Source organism: Aristolochia californica, unplaced genomic scaffold (genome assembly GCF_029961685.1).
Source record: "Aristolochia californica isolate CCGP_79_NKW_82.1479 unplaced genomic scaffold, dmAriCali1.0.hap1 SCAF_6, whole genome shotgun sequence".
Taxonomy (NCBI): Eukaryota; Viridiplantae; Streptophyta; class Magnoliopsida; order Piperales; family Aristolochiaceae; genus Aristolochia; species Aristolochia californica.
This window is the reverse complement of record NW_027182257.1, coordinates 44070232-44086350: the sequence shown is the minus strand read 5'-3', so window position 1 is coordinate 44086350 and position 16119 is coordinate 44070232. Positions and strand designations below refer to the sequence as shown.

The window sequence follows — 16119 nt, the reverse complement described above, 5'->3', positions numbered from 1 at the left end:
ATAAAATAGACATAAAATATTATATTAATTAAATTAAAAAATAAAATACTTAAACAAAAATGTTTACGTACAATATCTAAATTCTCACTCTTTAAGTTAGTAATTAAATATAATATCTTGGTTCTCGGGCAAGTTGAATGCGGAAACGTGACTGATCATTTCTCCCAGCACAGGAGCTTCTATGAATCGGCAATCTTGTATAGAACTCCGTTCAGGAAAAATGGAGAAATCTTCGTTTCATCCCACTTAGAGTGAACTCAACCCATAACCCAGTTTCAGAAGAAAACATATCAATCTGCGCTTTTCCATGTCGAACCCAGGGCGAAAGGAAGGGGAGGAAGGGGAGGATGGAGATGGAGGGGATCAAAAGCTAAAGCTGCGGAGAGCTGACAAGGGCGACCAGTTATTCAGTTCTCTATAAGGAAGCTCAATCCATGTCTTGGTAAGAGAGTTAAAGAGATAGTGATGCAAGATTCTCAAACTGCGATTGATCAATGTTCCACTGGAGCAGAGAACCAGTCCTTTGCAAGTATTTTCGATGTCGATTTTTTCTTCATTATGGCGGCCAAGAGCTCCAGACTCGCATCGTATCTCTAGATCGGGGTTCTTCTTCTGATAAAGAAGTACAGAATTATAGTAATTAAACGTCCATGAGAGAATAGAGGCCTGATCGAAAATGAAAAACCATACAGACGGAATGCTATCTCAGCGATCCGACCATGATCAACGGCCGTCCGATCAAAATTACCAAAAAAATTAACCGGTCACGTAACGGGCCCATAACCGAAACTGAGTCCGGAAACGGGACCCGAGTATATACAGTAACGTAGATTACCATTGTTAAGCGGTTTCTCCCTTTCCTGCCGCAAGAGAACGAGTTGGGGGACGGTGCTCCTTTTCTTTATCATCTTAGTCTTAGCAATTCGAACAATCCACGCTACTACTGCGGTGCGGCTTTCTTTTGTCAAAGCTTTCTTCATCTCAACCTCAAGATAGTCCAATTGAAAGCTCCGAGGTGCAAAACCCCTCTTTTGCTCTTTCTTCTTCACTGTCAAATGTGACATTCATTTTCGTCTTTAATGGTCAATCTGGCTGTGAATTGCCTTTCATTTGTGTATGCACTTGACGAGGTTCTTCACGCCCTTATTTCATTTTAGTTTTCCTCTACAATTCAAGATAGGTCTTCTGTTGAAAATGTTTTAGTGCGAGTGAAGTGGCAGTTCTATTATTTTCTGCCATCCCTATTTCTGTGCTCTTCTCATCCTATCTCCAATCTTTCACTTTCACAACTGCATGTTGGAGGTTCTTGAGGTTTAAGGGAAATGGGAAATGGGTGTCGTTACGATTTGTTAAGTGGTTTTAGAGTTGCATGGATTCCGTCTCTTAAACAATTTCTTGAAAACATTGATAAAAAGGTTCTGCCGGTAAAATTCTGTGGTAAACCTGATGAGGCCGTTGTTTTAAAAGGAAAGCTCAAGAAAGGGCTGATTTCGTGTGCGTGACATTAATTTTCATCAAACATCTGCAAAGTGGCATTTTGCGTGTTGTATTCTCTGATTTTTATGAGTTATCAAATGTTGCATAATTGAATCGAGAGTTAGTGAAAGTAATGTGGGAGAGGCATATTTTTGAATCTCATATGCCACTTTCTCAATTTTTTTCTGTTTCCTTTCCATTCTCTCCTACTTTGGAAATATCTGCCTAAGAATTCCATTTGTGACTCTTCTTGATTATGCCTAGATATTACCTCATGATTGGCCTGCTCATATAAACCTTTCTAAGAGTTAATGCCTAGTGTTGCTTGAAGTGAGGAAAGCAGATCCAATATGCACCAAGTTTATCTAAAGTATGATTAATGTGAAAAACTCTTTGATCTGGTGGTTTCTTTAGACGGCAAAGAATCAACTCAGTAAGCTGAATCAACCTAAACAAAAGCAGTAATGCACTAGCCACACTAAATCCAATTAATAACCTTCAAACACCACTTTATGGATATTTGGAGGTTTTGTTGCATATTATGCAAAAAAAAGTATGCGATGTTTTGCCTATTAGTTTCTGGTTTTTATTCATGTTCCTCTTAAATTTTAAATTGGCTCTTTGCAATATTATGGACAGTTGACTTGAAACCGTTTTTAAGGATGAAAAAGTTTGGGAACATAACAGACAAATTCCATCTACTTCTCTATGTTTCCTATCCTGCACAACCTTTTAAAATTAGATTCTAGATTGTACAAAGTCTATTTGCATGGGCCTTTTGTCCAGAATAGAAGAGCTTTAATGACATCTCTTTTTGAGTGTGATTGTTGTAGATCTGTGTTTATTCAGGTGCACATCAACTTGTCAGATTGTGCAAAAAGCATTTATGGGCTATTTGCTTTGATATGAATCTTTATGCTTATCTTATTCTTTTTATTTTAATTGTTTTTTTTTTCAGTTGTGGGTCTCTAACTTTCTTTCTGAAGTATGCCTAGCTGGTCATGTGGTGGAAAAGAAACTACTGTTGTTAATAAATTGGTTGTGATTGTGACAAATGAATAATCCATTTATGTAACTTTAGCAATCTGCCTCACCTACCACTCTGGGAGAACTTTATTGTAGGTGATGGTCTGCTCGAGATGGTCAGGTGAGTTGAAAGCAGGTTTTCCTGTCCATTTATATGTTCTTTTTTTATGATACTTGTAACCAGATGCTGTCCAGCGTTGGTACTTGTTCTTGTCATTGATTTAATCCAGCATAAAATAGAATAAAATTAAGGGAGAATATCTAAAACACCCTCCTATTTGTATTTCTAAAGCACCCATTGACTGTTTTTTCTTTCAGTCAATCCTAATAAAAAAAAAAAAAAAAAAACATACCTGACAAACCCTTCCTCGATGGAGTCTCTTAACTTCTGTTTAAAAAATGTTCTATTCCAAAAATAACCCCATCACTCTATTTCCTCATCGTTCACAGAATTGTGAACATTGCCTTTTGGTTTTTGAGGGAGAAAACTCTCAAATCTGAGTATTGGTCCACACCTTTAACAATGTTTAAACTGTAGATTTAACAGTTTTTCTAAAAGAAGCATTCCATTCAATAATCTATGCAGACTTCTAGTTATCAATTCTTGTATAAATTATTAGGCTCTTTGACAAAGAAATGGTTTTGTTGTAGGACAGGACTATAGAGAGGTTTATGTATGCAAAATTCTTCCCATGCATCATCTCATCCTTGTCTTGAAAAATAATAACTTAATTTGACAAATTAGTCTAATAATACAACTTGTGATGATTCCTGTCCATCTTTATATGATTTCTAGTTTCTTTAAATACTTCCATAAAAGATGTTTTCAAGAATACTGTTTTTGGAGTTATAGTGAAACACGAAATATGTTTTCTGATTCTGGCATGCTTAAAAATATTTAAGATTTTCACAGAGGGATATGGGTATTCCGGTATAGAGCTGTTACTTTTAACAGAAGTTAGGAAACTCCATCAAAGAAGGGTTTATAAGATATGTTTTTATTTTTTAGTGGGGCTGACTGTAGGAAAAAAAAATAGTCAATGGGGGCTTTTTGAAATACAAAAAATCTATGAGGGTGTTTTAGATATTTTCCCTACGATTAATTTGTCAGCCTAGTCTGTGTTTCTTTGTCTCATGTGATGAGTCTGGTTCATAACTTTTCAATGATATAAGGATGATAAGAATTGATAGGAAGAGAGAGGATTATGGTGATCATTTATCTAAAGGTTGTGGGAAATTAAACTTGAGGTGGGGTCTTTCCTTACCTCTAACATTTGTCTCATCTTTGCATTCTTTTTTCTTAACTCTCAAGTGATGGGTCTGGTTCATCACTTACCGCTTAATAGGGCACGAGATGAAGAAGAATCGTGGTGTTGTTTGATCTGAAGACCATTGGCTTATGAATTTGGGTCATGTTCCTTTCCAACCCGGGGATGGATGATTCTAGCATTGGAAATGATTTCACCTTTCAATTAAGTGAGGAGATAACTTAGATCTCACCGGTGGTCATTAATCTAGATTTACTGTGTTAATTATCCATTTGTGAGCTTTTTTTGTCTTTTCACTGCAGGGGCTAGGGTGTTTGAGGTTTGCTAGAACTTACATTTAGTTTTTGAGTCTAGGGAGTTAACTTACTCCAAGTGTTTCTTTTTTCAAAAAAAGGTGAAGCTTAATTGTACAGCTGTACAACCAACTAGCTTACGAGCTGAAAACAAAAAATAATAAACGTATAGCTAGGGTGGTATTATATTATACTTCTTTGGTTTTTTTCCTTTCAGATTTGTCATATGTCGCTAAACAAAACTTTTGAAATAATTTTTCCAAACTTTGGAAGACTCCACAATATGATTCTGAACAACGAGATCCTTGAAAGTTGCAGGGTGGTACTGGCAAGTGCCAAATCCAATTAATTTATATTCCTAAACTTGATAAATAGTGATCAAGTTTAAGAGGAGATGGTCAATGGTTTCCTTAGCTAGTTGCATGACTTGCGAAAAGTATTATTATTGATCATACCTCTTCTAGAAAGGTGATTCCCCATCAATATCTTACCTCTTGAGGCACTTTAAACGAAGAAGAGAACTTTGAGAGACCAAAAGCGTCCAAGAAAATTGAGCAGGGTAGGCTTGGATCTTGTGTAATTCCATAACATGGTCTTATTGGGATTACTATGTCTGTTTGCTCATGCGACAATCCCATTTGAGTAATTTTGACCTCAAATTGAAGATGGAAGTGAATTTCTCAGGGAATCTAGCAACTGGCTTTGCTTTTGGTTCACTATAGTGAAGGTTTCTAATAAGATTAAGAGACTAATCCCTTGTACTCCCATCACGAGTTAGAACTTTCTTACAACAATTATGGAATAATAAGCAAATATGTACAGATCTGAGTAGGGCTTGATGAAAGGCTTGTCACTCTACCACATATCTAACCAAAACTTAACCTGAGTACTTATTCCAACGGGATGGTGAATGCCAACTGCTGCTATTTAGGGGCCACCAAGCATGGGATGGAATATAATACTTACTCATCACCACTCTCCACCAAATGCATTATTTTGAATTCCAAATTTTAAGAACCATCTAGCGAAGTGTAACATTTAATTTAGGATAATCCTCATATTTATCTAGGTGAAAATTTGGATTTCTGGATCCCTTTTATATATAAAAAAAAAAGGATTTCTCATGGTCCACTTCCAAAAGAATTTTTTTTTTCCAATATCTCAATTCTTGTAGCAATGCTAGCAAAGTTGGAAGAAAAGAAGGAACTGGGTTAGAAGCCTTGTGGACTCAGTTTTTATGAGAGTAAGATGGTCCACATTGAAGGAGAAGCTTGCCCTTCCAAGTGGGTAGCCGCTTAGACAATTTATTAGTATTAGTGCCTAGAGGTTTTGTCAGGTTGGTGAGAAAAAAAAAAGAGAGGCCCAGTTAAGAGGAGAGAGATTGTTGTGTGACCGAGAATCGTAGCTATGCTGTGTAGAATTACATCTTGTATCTTAACACTGAAGATGGTATTTTTGGACCAGTTAACCTTTCGTTTAAAGTGTTGACTTTAATTTGCAAATTTTTCCAGATTACCTTCACAAAGTTAGATGGTATTGCCTGCAGATTGGAGGACAGGGATGACTGGCTTTTTCTAAGATGGGTTGTTCTATTTGCTGAAAAAAAAGCATAAAGATCCTCCTCGCTACTGATGAAGAGAATAGAGAAGATTGGATCTCCTTGATAGAGGCCACTAGATCTTTATGAAACCACGTGGAACTCCATGGCTAACCAGTGAAAAGGAAGTAAGGATCCTTTACTGTTGCTCTTAGTTGCCCACCATGCTTGAAGAGATCAATGAACTCCTGAGTGGGCATAGCTGAGTCACTATTTACCTACCTTCAATCAAAGCGCTATGGGTTGGGTTAATGGTAAAGGGAAAAAACAAGCTTAAGTCAGTTGACTACAGCTCTAGCAACCAACTTGTATTAAAGGAGATGTGGCATCATCCCTCCTCAACACAAGAACAATAAAGATGTCTGTGTTGTTTTGCTTGTAATCCTATGCTGATAGAGTGCAGCACTAAACCATCTGGCCATGGGTCTTATCAATGGGATCTCACTCGAGGTGAATGGTGTCTTAGGACTAGAGTTAAATGAGGAGATAAGCATTGTTGTGGCTGGCTCTAAACCTTAGGTCTTCTTTGGCAGTGCTTTTCATAACCTCTTAAAAGAACTAGTGATTGAAGATCTCTCTGAGGCCTTACAGGGAAGTGCTTCAGTTAGATCTTCTGTGGGGAGGAAACTGTGTGAAATTTTTTGTGTGTTTCCATCACATTTTTTAAGCCATTCAATTTTCGAATGACATCCTTGTGGCTAATGAGGGATTCTTATTTGATAATGCAACATGGCATGAGGATTCACCATGTCATATCTTGCCTCAAGAAGGTGAATGTCATGGTTTGCATGAGGAGAGAGTCACGCCTCAATTCAAATTGTTTCCTCGGACACATTTTCAAAAAAAAAAAAAAAAAAAAAAAATTGTTTCCTCGGACAACTTTAGAACTTCATCAGTAGAAGCTTGAGTATTTGGGTGTACCTTTTGAACCTCCATACCTGTAAACATAAACCTTTTTAACCATTCATCCACCAACATACTGAAATCTTTTCTATGGAACCAAATATTTTTAGATCGGGGTGGAGGTTACCTCCGAGTACTGAGATGAGAAATGAATTTTGATAAGAATTGCCCCAGTGAGACTTTGCTGTGAAAGTTGACTCTTGTCTAAATTTCAATCACCAATAATGTGAATCCCCTCATAGACAAGGATATATGTCTTGGTTTGGTTATCCATGCTTGGGGCCATGAAGTAGTGCAGTGAATTTGTTCTTGGTCCTTGAGCAGTCGTTATAGCTCTTTGCAGCATTTTAATATTTCAAATTGGCTGTACCTGTAAAATTGTTGGAGTTTTTAAACATATATTTTGTGCTGAAAAAATTTATTAAGCTTGAAAAAATCCACCAGAGGCTTCCACCGGTATGTTTCATCTGATATGCCTTAGGTTGTAGTAACTCCATGATCAAGATGAAACCTCACACCCTATTTTTGTCTTTTTTTTTTTTTTTGAATGAAGATGTATAAGCTAGTAAAAAGGAGGAGAAAGAATACAATACCTAGCTAAACAGGCCCTATTTTCTTCTTTGTAAGTGATTGATTCTTGCTTTGGAAGCGTATTGGTGTTTTGATTATTCTTTATTTTTCAATAAAAAATTTCATAACTTCCTTCAAAAAAGAAGAATGTTAAGATAAGATAAACAGGAACCTACTTGTCTCAAGATGGTATAAGCTGATCTGAATTTTTTTAGGAGAATTGTGGTAAAAAAAAAGTAATGGACAGGCTGTGTATTTTGGTTTTGCACAAAAAACCATGCCAAGAGTCCTTATTCACATAAGCCTTTCATTTTCTCTTTTTTTTTTTCTTTTTTTCTTTTTTTGCTGTTTTGTTTTTTGGGTAGGCACGCAAATCTTTCATGAGAGTTAAAATTCAAAATTTCTTATACACATCTTTTAGCAGAGTGGAATTTGAAGGCTTGAAAACTGATTTTTTTTTATTTTAACTCCATTACTTGATAATCATGGGTCAGAGCTGAATTTCCCTTAGTTGAGATGGTTGTGTATCTTAAGTGCCTTTTTATTGTTGTAGAGGGGTAGTTAGCTTCCGAATTTTAATTTGCTTATATGTCTTTCCTCATATACTTTATTCTTTTAGTGGATTGGGCCTTTGATTCAACTGCGACTGCTGTGGGTGGTGCGGGTTGGTTGTTTATGTTATGGTGTGGACAGGGGGAAAGGGGTGTAGTGTGTTTGTAATCAACATTCAAAAATTATAGTTTTCTTTTGCGTAATCAGTCTATTGTCTATGTTTGTTGAAAAGGTAGATGGTGTTAAAGTCTAAAATATTTCTTTTATTAAAGTTTGTTAGTTCAATCTTTGTTTGTTGACTAATATTATATTGTTTGATCCCACATAATTTACTATTAGGAAAAGTACCATACTTATTTGTTGGGAAAGGTTTCCTAACTTATCATTTTGAATGGACAATAGACCTGAGACATGTACAACACAAATGGGGTAAAAGTAATTGATATACGAACTAGGCCCAATACAGCAGATGCATTGCTTTGATACTATGTTAAAGTTGGCTTATGGTCCATCCCAAATGACTAACCACTTAGGAGACCTGTCTCCCGACTTTTTACCCACACTAATGCCTCCCCTCACCTCTAGGCGCAACAAAACAGGCAAATGGGCCTATGACTTGGACTGTATGAGTGGGTCAAAAAACTGACAAATAAATGGGTTTGGGCTCTGATATCATGCTAAAGTTGGGTCCAAGACTTCTCCAAAATGACTCGTCAGTTACTAGTTGAAATTAGGATGGCTTTCCCAACTAATGACCTTAGAATTTTCTTAACATTAACCTATGAGGGAATATTATTCCCACTAGCAAGTTATGTGACTAGTTGTGTCTGTAAACATAAGTCTAAAGCTATAGTAATGAATTCCTATTTTTGCAGAAAGTTTACCATCTGGCCCATGTCAGCAGTTTGCCTTAACCTATTTTTGCTGTTTTGTCCCTTGTTAGTCAAATATGGTTCTGTTTTTAGTAGAGATTTGTCTCTGTGTCAACAATCTTATGTGAATCTCAGCTAAGTGGCATTTTTTCATCCTTACAAACTCCTTGACAGGAGAAATATTTGATGAAATTTTACTGAAAGTAGCATTTAGTGTGTAATCGTTCTCTCATCTCATGTTGCAGGAACTGTTTAGTGTTGATTGACGGACTAGTAAAAATTAATACCAATAAAATTAAAGTGCAATTAAACTTGTTAAAGTCCTTTGTTCATGCAGCTTGCTTGAAAGTCTTCATGTCTGATTCAACCTTATTGTTTTTTCTTTTGGCTTTTTGAATTGTAATTTTATTGGTAATAACGTGTTGAATGACAAGAGCAGGACATATGATCATAAATCTGTCAATAATCCCTAATTATTTTCCTTTTATCATGAAATTTCAGAGGCATAACCCTTTTTTTTTTTTGGGTTTTGCTTTAGACCATACAGAGATCTTCTAAATGAGATGTAAGACCAGTATGTCAGGCTTGATCGATGGTCTTCCCGATGCTGTTGCCCTGCATTGCCTAGCACGGGTCCCTTTCTACCTCCACCCCCGTTTGCAGCTTGTCTGTCGCTCGTGGCGAGCTGCAGTTACTAGTCCTGCACTATTCAAGGTCCGGCACGAGTTGGGTTCGACGGAAGAGCTCCTTTGTGTGTGTGCCTTTGAGCCTGAGAATGTGTGGCAGCTGTATGACCCTCTTAGAGACCTCTGGCTTTCCATTCCAGTCTTACCCTCTGAGATCAGACACCTTGCTCACTTTGGTGTTGTTTCTACGTCTGGAAAGCTCTTTGTGCTTGGTGGTGGTAGTGATGCTGTGGACCCATTGACAGGAGACCATGATGGCATCTTTGCAACTGATGAAGTATGGTCCTATGATCCTGCTATCCGCCAGTGGTCACGATGTGCTCACATGCTAGTTCCACGAGTGATGTTTGCATGTTGTGTGCTGGATGGGAAGATTGTTGTTGCAGGTGGATTCACCAACTGTCGTAAATCAGTTTCGAAGGCAGAGATTTATGACCCTGAGAAGGATGTGTGGAATCCAATGCCTGATCTCACCAATACTCATAACACTGCTTGTTCAGGGGTGGTAATTGGAGGCAAAGTCCATGTGGTTCACAAAGGATATTCTACAGTGCAGATCTTGGAGCATAGGGGTAACCGGTGGCTTGTTGAAGATTATGGGTGGCTCCAGGGGCCAATGGCGGTTGTTAAGGGAGAGCTCTATGTGTTAAGCCATGGGCTTGTTTTTAAACAGTACAAAGAGGACAAAGTAAAGAAGTTAATCTCATCGGCGTCAGAATTCCAAAGCCGAATTGGATTTGGAATGATAGGGTTGGGAGATGAGCTATATGTGATTGGTGGAGTGATCGGGCCAGGTCGGTGGAATCTTGTCATCAAGAGGCTACCTGATGTGGATGTTTTGGCAGTTGGGAGTGAGAGGCCCACCTGGCGGCAGGTTGCACCAATGACCAGATGTCGTGGGACCATACTTGGTTGTACATTGCTGACAATTTAGGGTCTTGTGGTCTACCTTCCTCGTCTCTGTTGTGATGGTTATGAATCGGAGACACAAGGATAGAGGAGAAATGGAAAGCTTGTTGTTTTCTTTTTGATCCTTTGAAGGGATTCTGTCATTACTTTCGAAACCTGTCTCGGGCTTCTATGTTGATTCTTTGTAATTGGTTTAAGAAGAGCTTTGCTATTGGGTGGGTGGGGGGGAAACGGCTGATATGATTGGAAGTTTCAGGCGGTTCTCTCTAGTTCTTTTAACAGAAAGAGTTGGGCTATTAGAAACTAAATATATACCCGTGAACGAATCTATTAGAACTTGATGGTTCCCTCTAACATTTGGGGGCATTTCCATTTCTTCTTGTACCCCTATATTCTGTTTAGTGATTGTTGATTTTACCCCAGCTTTTGTCAATTACCGTCTTCTTCAATTTGCTTTTGTGGATTTCTTGAATCTCAATTTGATCGGGAACACTTCAAATTTCTTCCGAAGCACCAGAAAACCTCAGGGAGGATGATTAGCATCTGAAGTGTGGTGTTTTGAACTCTTAAATCAATCCATATAAACATGATAACGTTAAGTAATTTGCTGTGAAGTTGTACTAGCGTAGAAACTTGGTACTTGTCGAGTGTTAAGTGTCAAACTTGTTTCTTAAATGTACCACACAGAAGTGGGAAATGGAAACAGCAAATTCGTTGTACTGAGCAGAAATATGAACTCTCAAGCAGAAATGCAGCAGTAGAAAATAAATTGGAAAGATCGTGGACAGCTTTTCTTCTTGATAACTCATAAGAGACGATCAGCTTCAGAGTAAAACAGAGCAACATATCACATATTTACTAAAGTCAGATGCTGAGAGATAAACAGATGGAAGCAACTTACTCTTTTAACCAGTTTCCATACTTGACCGACATTACAATGTCACTCAACTGAGAATGTTTTCAAGATATGAGGCATGCCTATTCAGACATAATACTAACAACCAAGTTAAAAACATGGGCAACTGGATACAACCCAAGAAGAAGCAATGTTTGTATCGTTTACAGATCAATTTAAAGAAGAGTGTTCAAGTGCTTACACAGATTCTCTCGCACCATTTGACCATGCGGTTCTAACTGCTGGCAGCTCTGTTTTACATAGCCTTCATCATGGTGATGTCGTAAAGGCACATCAGCATTTACTTCATCTCCACAATCTATAATGATATTATGCAGTAGACAACACACTAGTATTATACTAGGCAACTTGTGTTTGTCAGGTCTCCACATAACTTTGTGAAGAATACGCCAACTGCCCTTCAATTGTCCGAGGGCTCTTTCTGCTAGCAACGTTGCTTCCTTGTGCTTACCATTAAATTGGATCATTGGATTTGAAAGATCCTTACCTTCAAAAGGTGTTATAAGCCATGGGAGAAGAGGATAAGCTGTATAACCAACTACGTACTCTCGAATTTCTACTCTATTCGACAAAGCTTTAGTTTGTCCGTTAAGGCGCTCTCCACTTGAGCATAATCTGTAAAATCCTGAGCATTTTAACAAGCGGGAAAGAGTCATGTTACCAGGCCAACCTGTGACTATGTCCAAAAACCTCATCTTGTCATCCACAACGGCTTGCAGAAACATGCTGTAATTTTTCTCTTGGTCGTACCAATCATCTGAAGTTTCCACAGCTGGAAGGGTCATAATAATGTGGGTTGCATCAATAGCCCCACAACAATTGGGAAGTCCATGGGTGGTCTCAAAACTGGCTTTGATCTCTTCTAGCCTTTCAGCATGGGGCCACTTCAGGTGGTGCTTCGCTCGTTCTTCCATGGACTCGATGAATCTCCAAGTCATCTGAGAGACTGTTGATTGGCCAACTCCAAATGCCCACCCAACAGAAACTTGGGACTCACCAGATGCCAACCTCCTCAGGGCAATAGCAACTTGTTTCTCAACACTAAGAAGACGTCCTTCAATGTTAATGAGACCTGAGGGAGGTCTGGATATCAAGTCCTGTCTGACCAGTGAACAAATATACTCAAAAGTCTTTTTTGATATACGGAAGAAGTACTTGAAGGCTTCTTCTTCATCTTTAGGTACTTTGGGACCTGCATCTTCACGGATAATAAGGTCTATCAATACCAGTACATGATCTGGAGGGAAGAACTCAACACATTAATTGCTAAAATGTTGGAGATGATAAAAGTTTGGCATACTTTATAAATCTCTTTTAGAGAGGATGGTAGGCATGGGACACAAATTTCAGAGGAGAGTGGATCTAAAAGTTGGAATTTTAGCAAATATTCGTTAAAAAGAAAGCTCCTCTTCTAATCAATATAAGAAGGTCTTATTTTGCAAAAAACGTACAAGTTGGTTCTATAATCATCAAGCGGAGAGAACAACTAAAGGTCCAACTTACTAAAAGAGATCAATTTTGAGTAAACCATACCTGAAGTGTGAATCTTTGCAAACAACAAAAATGGCAGCTCAGATACAAACTCTGGAATGCAGTCCTTGACCAGAAACATCAATCAGTACTTCCCTATGCATTAACAGCACAGTTCACTTTTCCAGCCTTATGTCTTTATTTCCCTTTCTAACACTCTGATGGAATTTATAGAAGGATGGAGATGCCTTCCATAGAAATGCCTTAAACATAGAGGTTTTAGGGTCTTCCGTGGCAACGCCTTAAACACTAAACCCTAAACTCTTTATTACCCTAAACCCTAAACGTAGACCAAAGTTTTTCTCTTCAGTGAGTAGTCATTCATTAAATGTAAGTATATTACTTTTAGTTTCTCATCTCAATCTCTACATTCATTACATTGTGGACATAAAAGTGGTTTAATTTTTTCTATTCTCAGTCGACAACCACAATAAAATGTACCCTCTCTGGGTCAGAAAAAGCATTTAATGAAGTAAAAATTGCATAAAAGCATACAACAAAAAATTTAAAGATCTACGGTTACAGAATATAACTTTGGAAAAGACAAATGCTAAATCATACGTATCATTTGCTCAAAATATGGCCCGTTTCACATCATACGCTCAAACTTCATGGACCAAAAACCAGCCATGCCAAGGTTCACTACTTCAAAACTTCAAATTTATGGCATTGACCGGCTATTTAATGGCATTAAGTGTTTCATCATGAAAATAACAGGAGTTGAAATTTGTAAAGCTTTTTAAATTTTAATATATGGAACTCCGTGACAGAATTCAACTGGTGTTTGCTAATACATATTTTACTGTACCAGATCCAAAATAGTAAAAATAAAAAATTGTTAGATTTTACCATTAGAAAAGGCAAAGACAATTAGCCAAGGACCTGAAAAGACAGACATTTGGGATTCTGCAAAGTAAGATAATATTAGAAGAGATTAGCTTTGCCAGACAACTGGACAACTAACTGAGCAGCTGCGATACAATCAACCATTTGTTTGATGTCATGTTAGAAGAAATAAAAATCACTGGCATAGCTCTCCTCTCCGGTCTTCGTGTTTTCAAAGAAAGATGCAGTGGACCCCTCCAAGTTGAAGGGGATTCAAAAGTGGTGATTGGTTGGTGTGAGAGAGTGTCTTCTCCTCCGTGGAGACATTGTGATACTTTTAAGGAAATTTTAGATATTACCCCAATTGTTTCTTGTTGTTGGACCCACATTCCGAGATCCGCAAATTCAGCGGCAGATGTACTTGCTAGGCAGGGAGCTACCCTACAATCACTGGTTGTAAGGGAAATGCTCCCTCAAACTTTGTAATTTTCTTCAGTTTTATTAATACATCATTTTCAAAAAAAAAAAAAAATCATTGGCTCAAGGATGTGATTAAAACTTCATTAGCTTGCACAGTTGCAATCATATGGAGAAGAGTCAAATGCAATTCCTTGCCGATATAAGATGGCCTCTCTGTCGGAAGCACAAAAAGAGAAAAGCAAGATACCAACAAAAATACAAATTAAAACCATCCCCAAAGCAACAAATACTTAGATGAACCCCAATTGACAAGGAAAAAGATAGCTGAATGCTGAAGAAGGCGACTAGAGAAACATGTACAACAACTGAACCTCCAAGAAATATACACTAAGGAGGCAAGACAGTGTAAGTCTTTGAAAACCAAAACTAGGAAACTGGGACGTTACAAGACTTCCTGAACTACGAGCTAAAATGCAAGCAACAGAGTTGCCAACCCATTTCTCATCTGGGTTTTCACACCTTTCAACATGACACCAAGAAGCAGTTTCCCTTTCAAAATTTCAATAAGCCATTCAATTCTGCACCCCTCTCCTGCCCTCACGTCGTTCTAAGGTGAAAGACAATCATCCAAATCTCACACAGAGTTTCTTAGTAATCTAAGCAGCTACCATGAAGAAAACAAAGAAGAGCCGCAAAAAAAAAAATTAGGAAAAAGGAAGATGAAATACCTGAGGTTGAGTTCTTTTCCCAGAAACTTGTCCACCAATCAGACTCGATGGTTTTGGGTTCTGGGGGCGATCGACATTTGGATGGTTTGGTCGATTTTTTTTCCTTTTTCTTTGATTTTGATTTCTTCGGAGGAGCCATGAATGGAGCGGGAGAGAGCAAGACTGACAACTGACAGCAAAGGCGGAGGCTTTCCTTGCTACTACTCCTTTTACAGAGTTGGTGAATGTCAATGGTTCGTTAGTAATTTTTGTGTAATGTCCTGCCAAATGTACCGTGATCTACGTCTAAAGTTGCTTACTACCAAGGGTATATTTGTAATTAATTCACGGCACATCAACGGAGTGCCTGAACTGAACGTTACGAGAATAAATACTTTATATAATTTTTTTTTTAACTTTTCACATTAATCGCAGTCTGCTTTGTTCATTTCGTTGACGAGAGATATGCTCGAGCTTATAATCCTCAGAGCCGCCCAGGAGGCCAGGATGAGGAGCAGAGTCTGCTATTTTTTATTGAATACAATTATGTATTAAATACTAGTATTGTTGTCTCCTTCAACATTGCAAATTGATCTAGTCAAAATTGATGTCATTACTCATTACTTCTTCGCTCTCCTCCAGTCCAAAAAGGGCAGTCAACCACGGCGGCCGTTCGTTTTACCACCACAACCGTCGGTGTCACTTGCGTCTACCGTCACTATTACGAATCCTATTGATTTAAAGAACGAACTCTGATACACGAAACCCACGAATCTTGGAGAGAATCAATGGCCGTAGAATCTCGTGTAGGTAAAGAAACGCCGGAGATCACGCTCCGGAAATTCGATCTTTCCGACGTCGACGATTTCATGGTGTGGGCGACGGACGATCGTGTCAGCCGTTTCTGCAGCTGGGACACCTACACTTCCAAAGAAGCCGGCCTGGCCTACCTCCGAGACACCGTTCTTCCCCATCCATGGTTCCGGGCTATCTGTGTCGACAACCGACCCATTGGCGCAATCTCACTCATCCCCGGCTCCGGCAACGACGAGTGCAGGGCTGAGATGGGATACGTTTTGGCTTCTGGGTACTGGGGTAAGGGAATTGCCACTCGTGCTGTGAAGATGGTGGTCTCGAGGGTGTTCGACGAGTGGACTCACTTGGAGAGGGTGGAAGCGTTGGTGGAAGTGGAGAACCCAGGATCGCAGAGGGTGTTGGAGAGGGCTGGTTTTAGTAAGGAGGGAGTTCTCAGGAAGTATTTTATGCGTAAGGGGAGGCTTAGAGATATGGTGATGTATAGTTTTATATCCACTGATCCTGTGCCAGAGTTATGAATTTGTCATGGATCGATATTCCTTATATTTTTCGAATTGTTTTGTACTGATTTTCCTAATTCAATAAATGCATCAGCGAGCAATGAATGTCAATAATAACAGTTCTTCTTAGAGTAGCTTCCTCTTTGTGCTTGAAACCCGCACCAGAGCCCCCAGCCAAATCTGCATTCCTATGGTCCCAGAAGAGCAAGATTTGCAATAAATCATGAGATGTTAAAAGCGAGTTCAAAAATAT

At 38.5% G+C, this 16119-nt stretch overlaps 3 protein-coding genes across 6 annotated transcripts; 2 read left to right on the top strand and 1 right to left on the bottom strand.

Moving 5' to 3' along the window:
• The first annotated feature begins 408 nt into the window (after positions 1-408).
• LOC137934623 (F-box/kelch-repeat protein SKIP30-like) lies at positions 409-10585 on the top strand. 3 transcript variants are annotated; one of them, XM_068779069.1, is made up of 3 exons: positions 409-442; positions 2435-2623; positions 9096-10585. In XM_068779069.1, the coding sequence occupies exon 3, from the start codon at positions 9116-9118 to the stop codon at positions 10175-10177; it is 1062 nt and encodes a 353-aa protein (XP_068635170.1). In that variant the 5' UTR covers positions 409-442; positions 2435-2623; positions 9096-9115; the 3' UTR covers positions 10178-10585. The 3 variants fall into 3 exon arrangements, with proteins under 3 accessions (XP_068635170.1, XP_068635169.1, XP_068635168.1); XM_068779068.1 differs by lacking the exon at positions 409-442 and adding an exon at positions 878-1015; XM_068779067.1 differs by lacking the exons at positions 409-442; positions 2435-2623 and adding an exon at positions 878-1015.
• A 465-nt stretch (positions 10586-11050) lies between these two features.
• LOC137934919 (protein ANTAGONIST OF LIKE HETEROCHROMATIN PROTEIN 1) lies at positions 11051-14739 on the bottom strand. Of its 2 annotated transcripts, none has more exons than XM_068779510.1 (2): positions 14572-14739; positions 11051-12266 (listed from the first exon to the last, which is right to left on the bottom strand). In XM_068779510.1, the coding sequence occupies exons 1-2, from the start codon at positions 14708-14710 to the stop codon at positions 11224-11226; spliced, it is 1182 nt and encodes a 393-aa protein (XP_068635611.1). In that variant the 5' UTR covers positions 14711-14739; the 3' UTR covers positions 11051-11223. The 2 variants fall into 2 exon arrangements, with proteins under 2 accessions (XP_068635611.1, XP_068635612.1); XM_068779511.1 differs by having other exon boundaries at positions 11051-12260.
• Positions 14740-15158: 419 nt separating this feature from the next.
• Positions 15159-15911, top strand: LOC137935184 (uncharacterized). The gene has a single exon (XM_068779874.1). It carries the CDS (start codon positions 15339-15341, stop codon positions 15882-15884), a length of 546 nt encoding a protein of 181 aa, XP_068635975.1. The 5' UTR covers positions 15159-15338; the 3' UTR covers positions 15885-15911.
• The last annotated feature ends 208 nt before the right edge of the window (positions 15912-16119 follow it).

What these genes read in the sequence shown, in the direction of transcription:
- LOC137934623 (XM_068779069.1), top strand. Translation starts at nt 9,116, where the DNA reads ATGAGATGTAAGACCAGTATGTCAGGCTTGATCGATGGTCTTCCCGAT.
- LOC137934919 (XM_068779510.1), bottom strand. Translation starts at nt 14,710, where the DNA reads ATGGCTCCTCCGAAGAAATCAAAATCAAAGAAAAAGGAAAAAAAATCG. An exon ending in GGAAAAGAACTCAACCTCAG is followed by an intron (nt 12,267 to 14,571) that starts GTATTTCATCTT and finishes TTATCCGTGAAG; the next exon opens with ATGCAGGTCCCAAAGTACCT.
- LOC137935184 (XM_068779874.1), top strand. Translation starts at nt 15,339, where the DNA reads ATGGCCGTAGAATCTCGTGTAGGTAAAGAAACGCCGGAGATCACGCTC.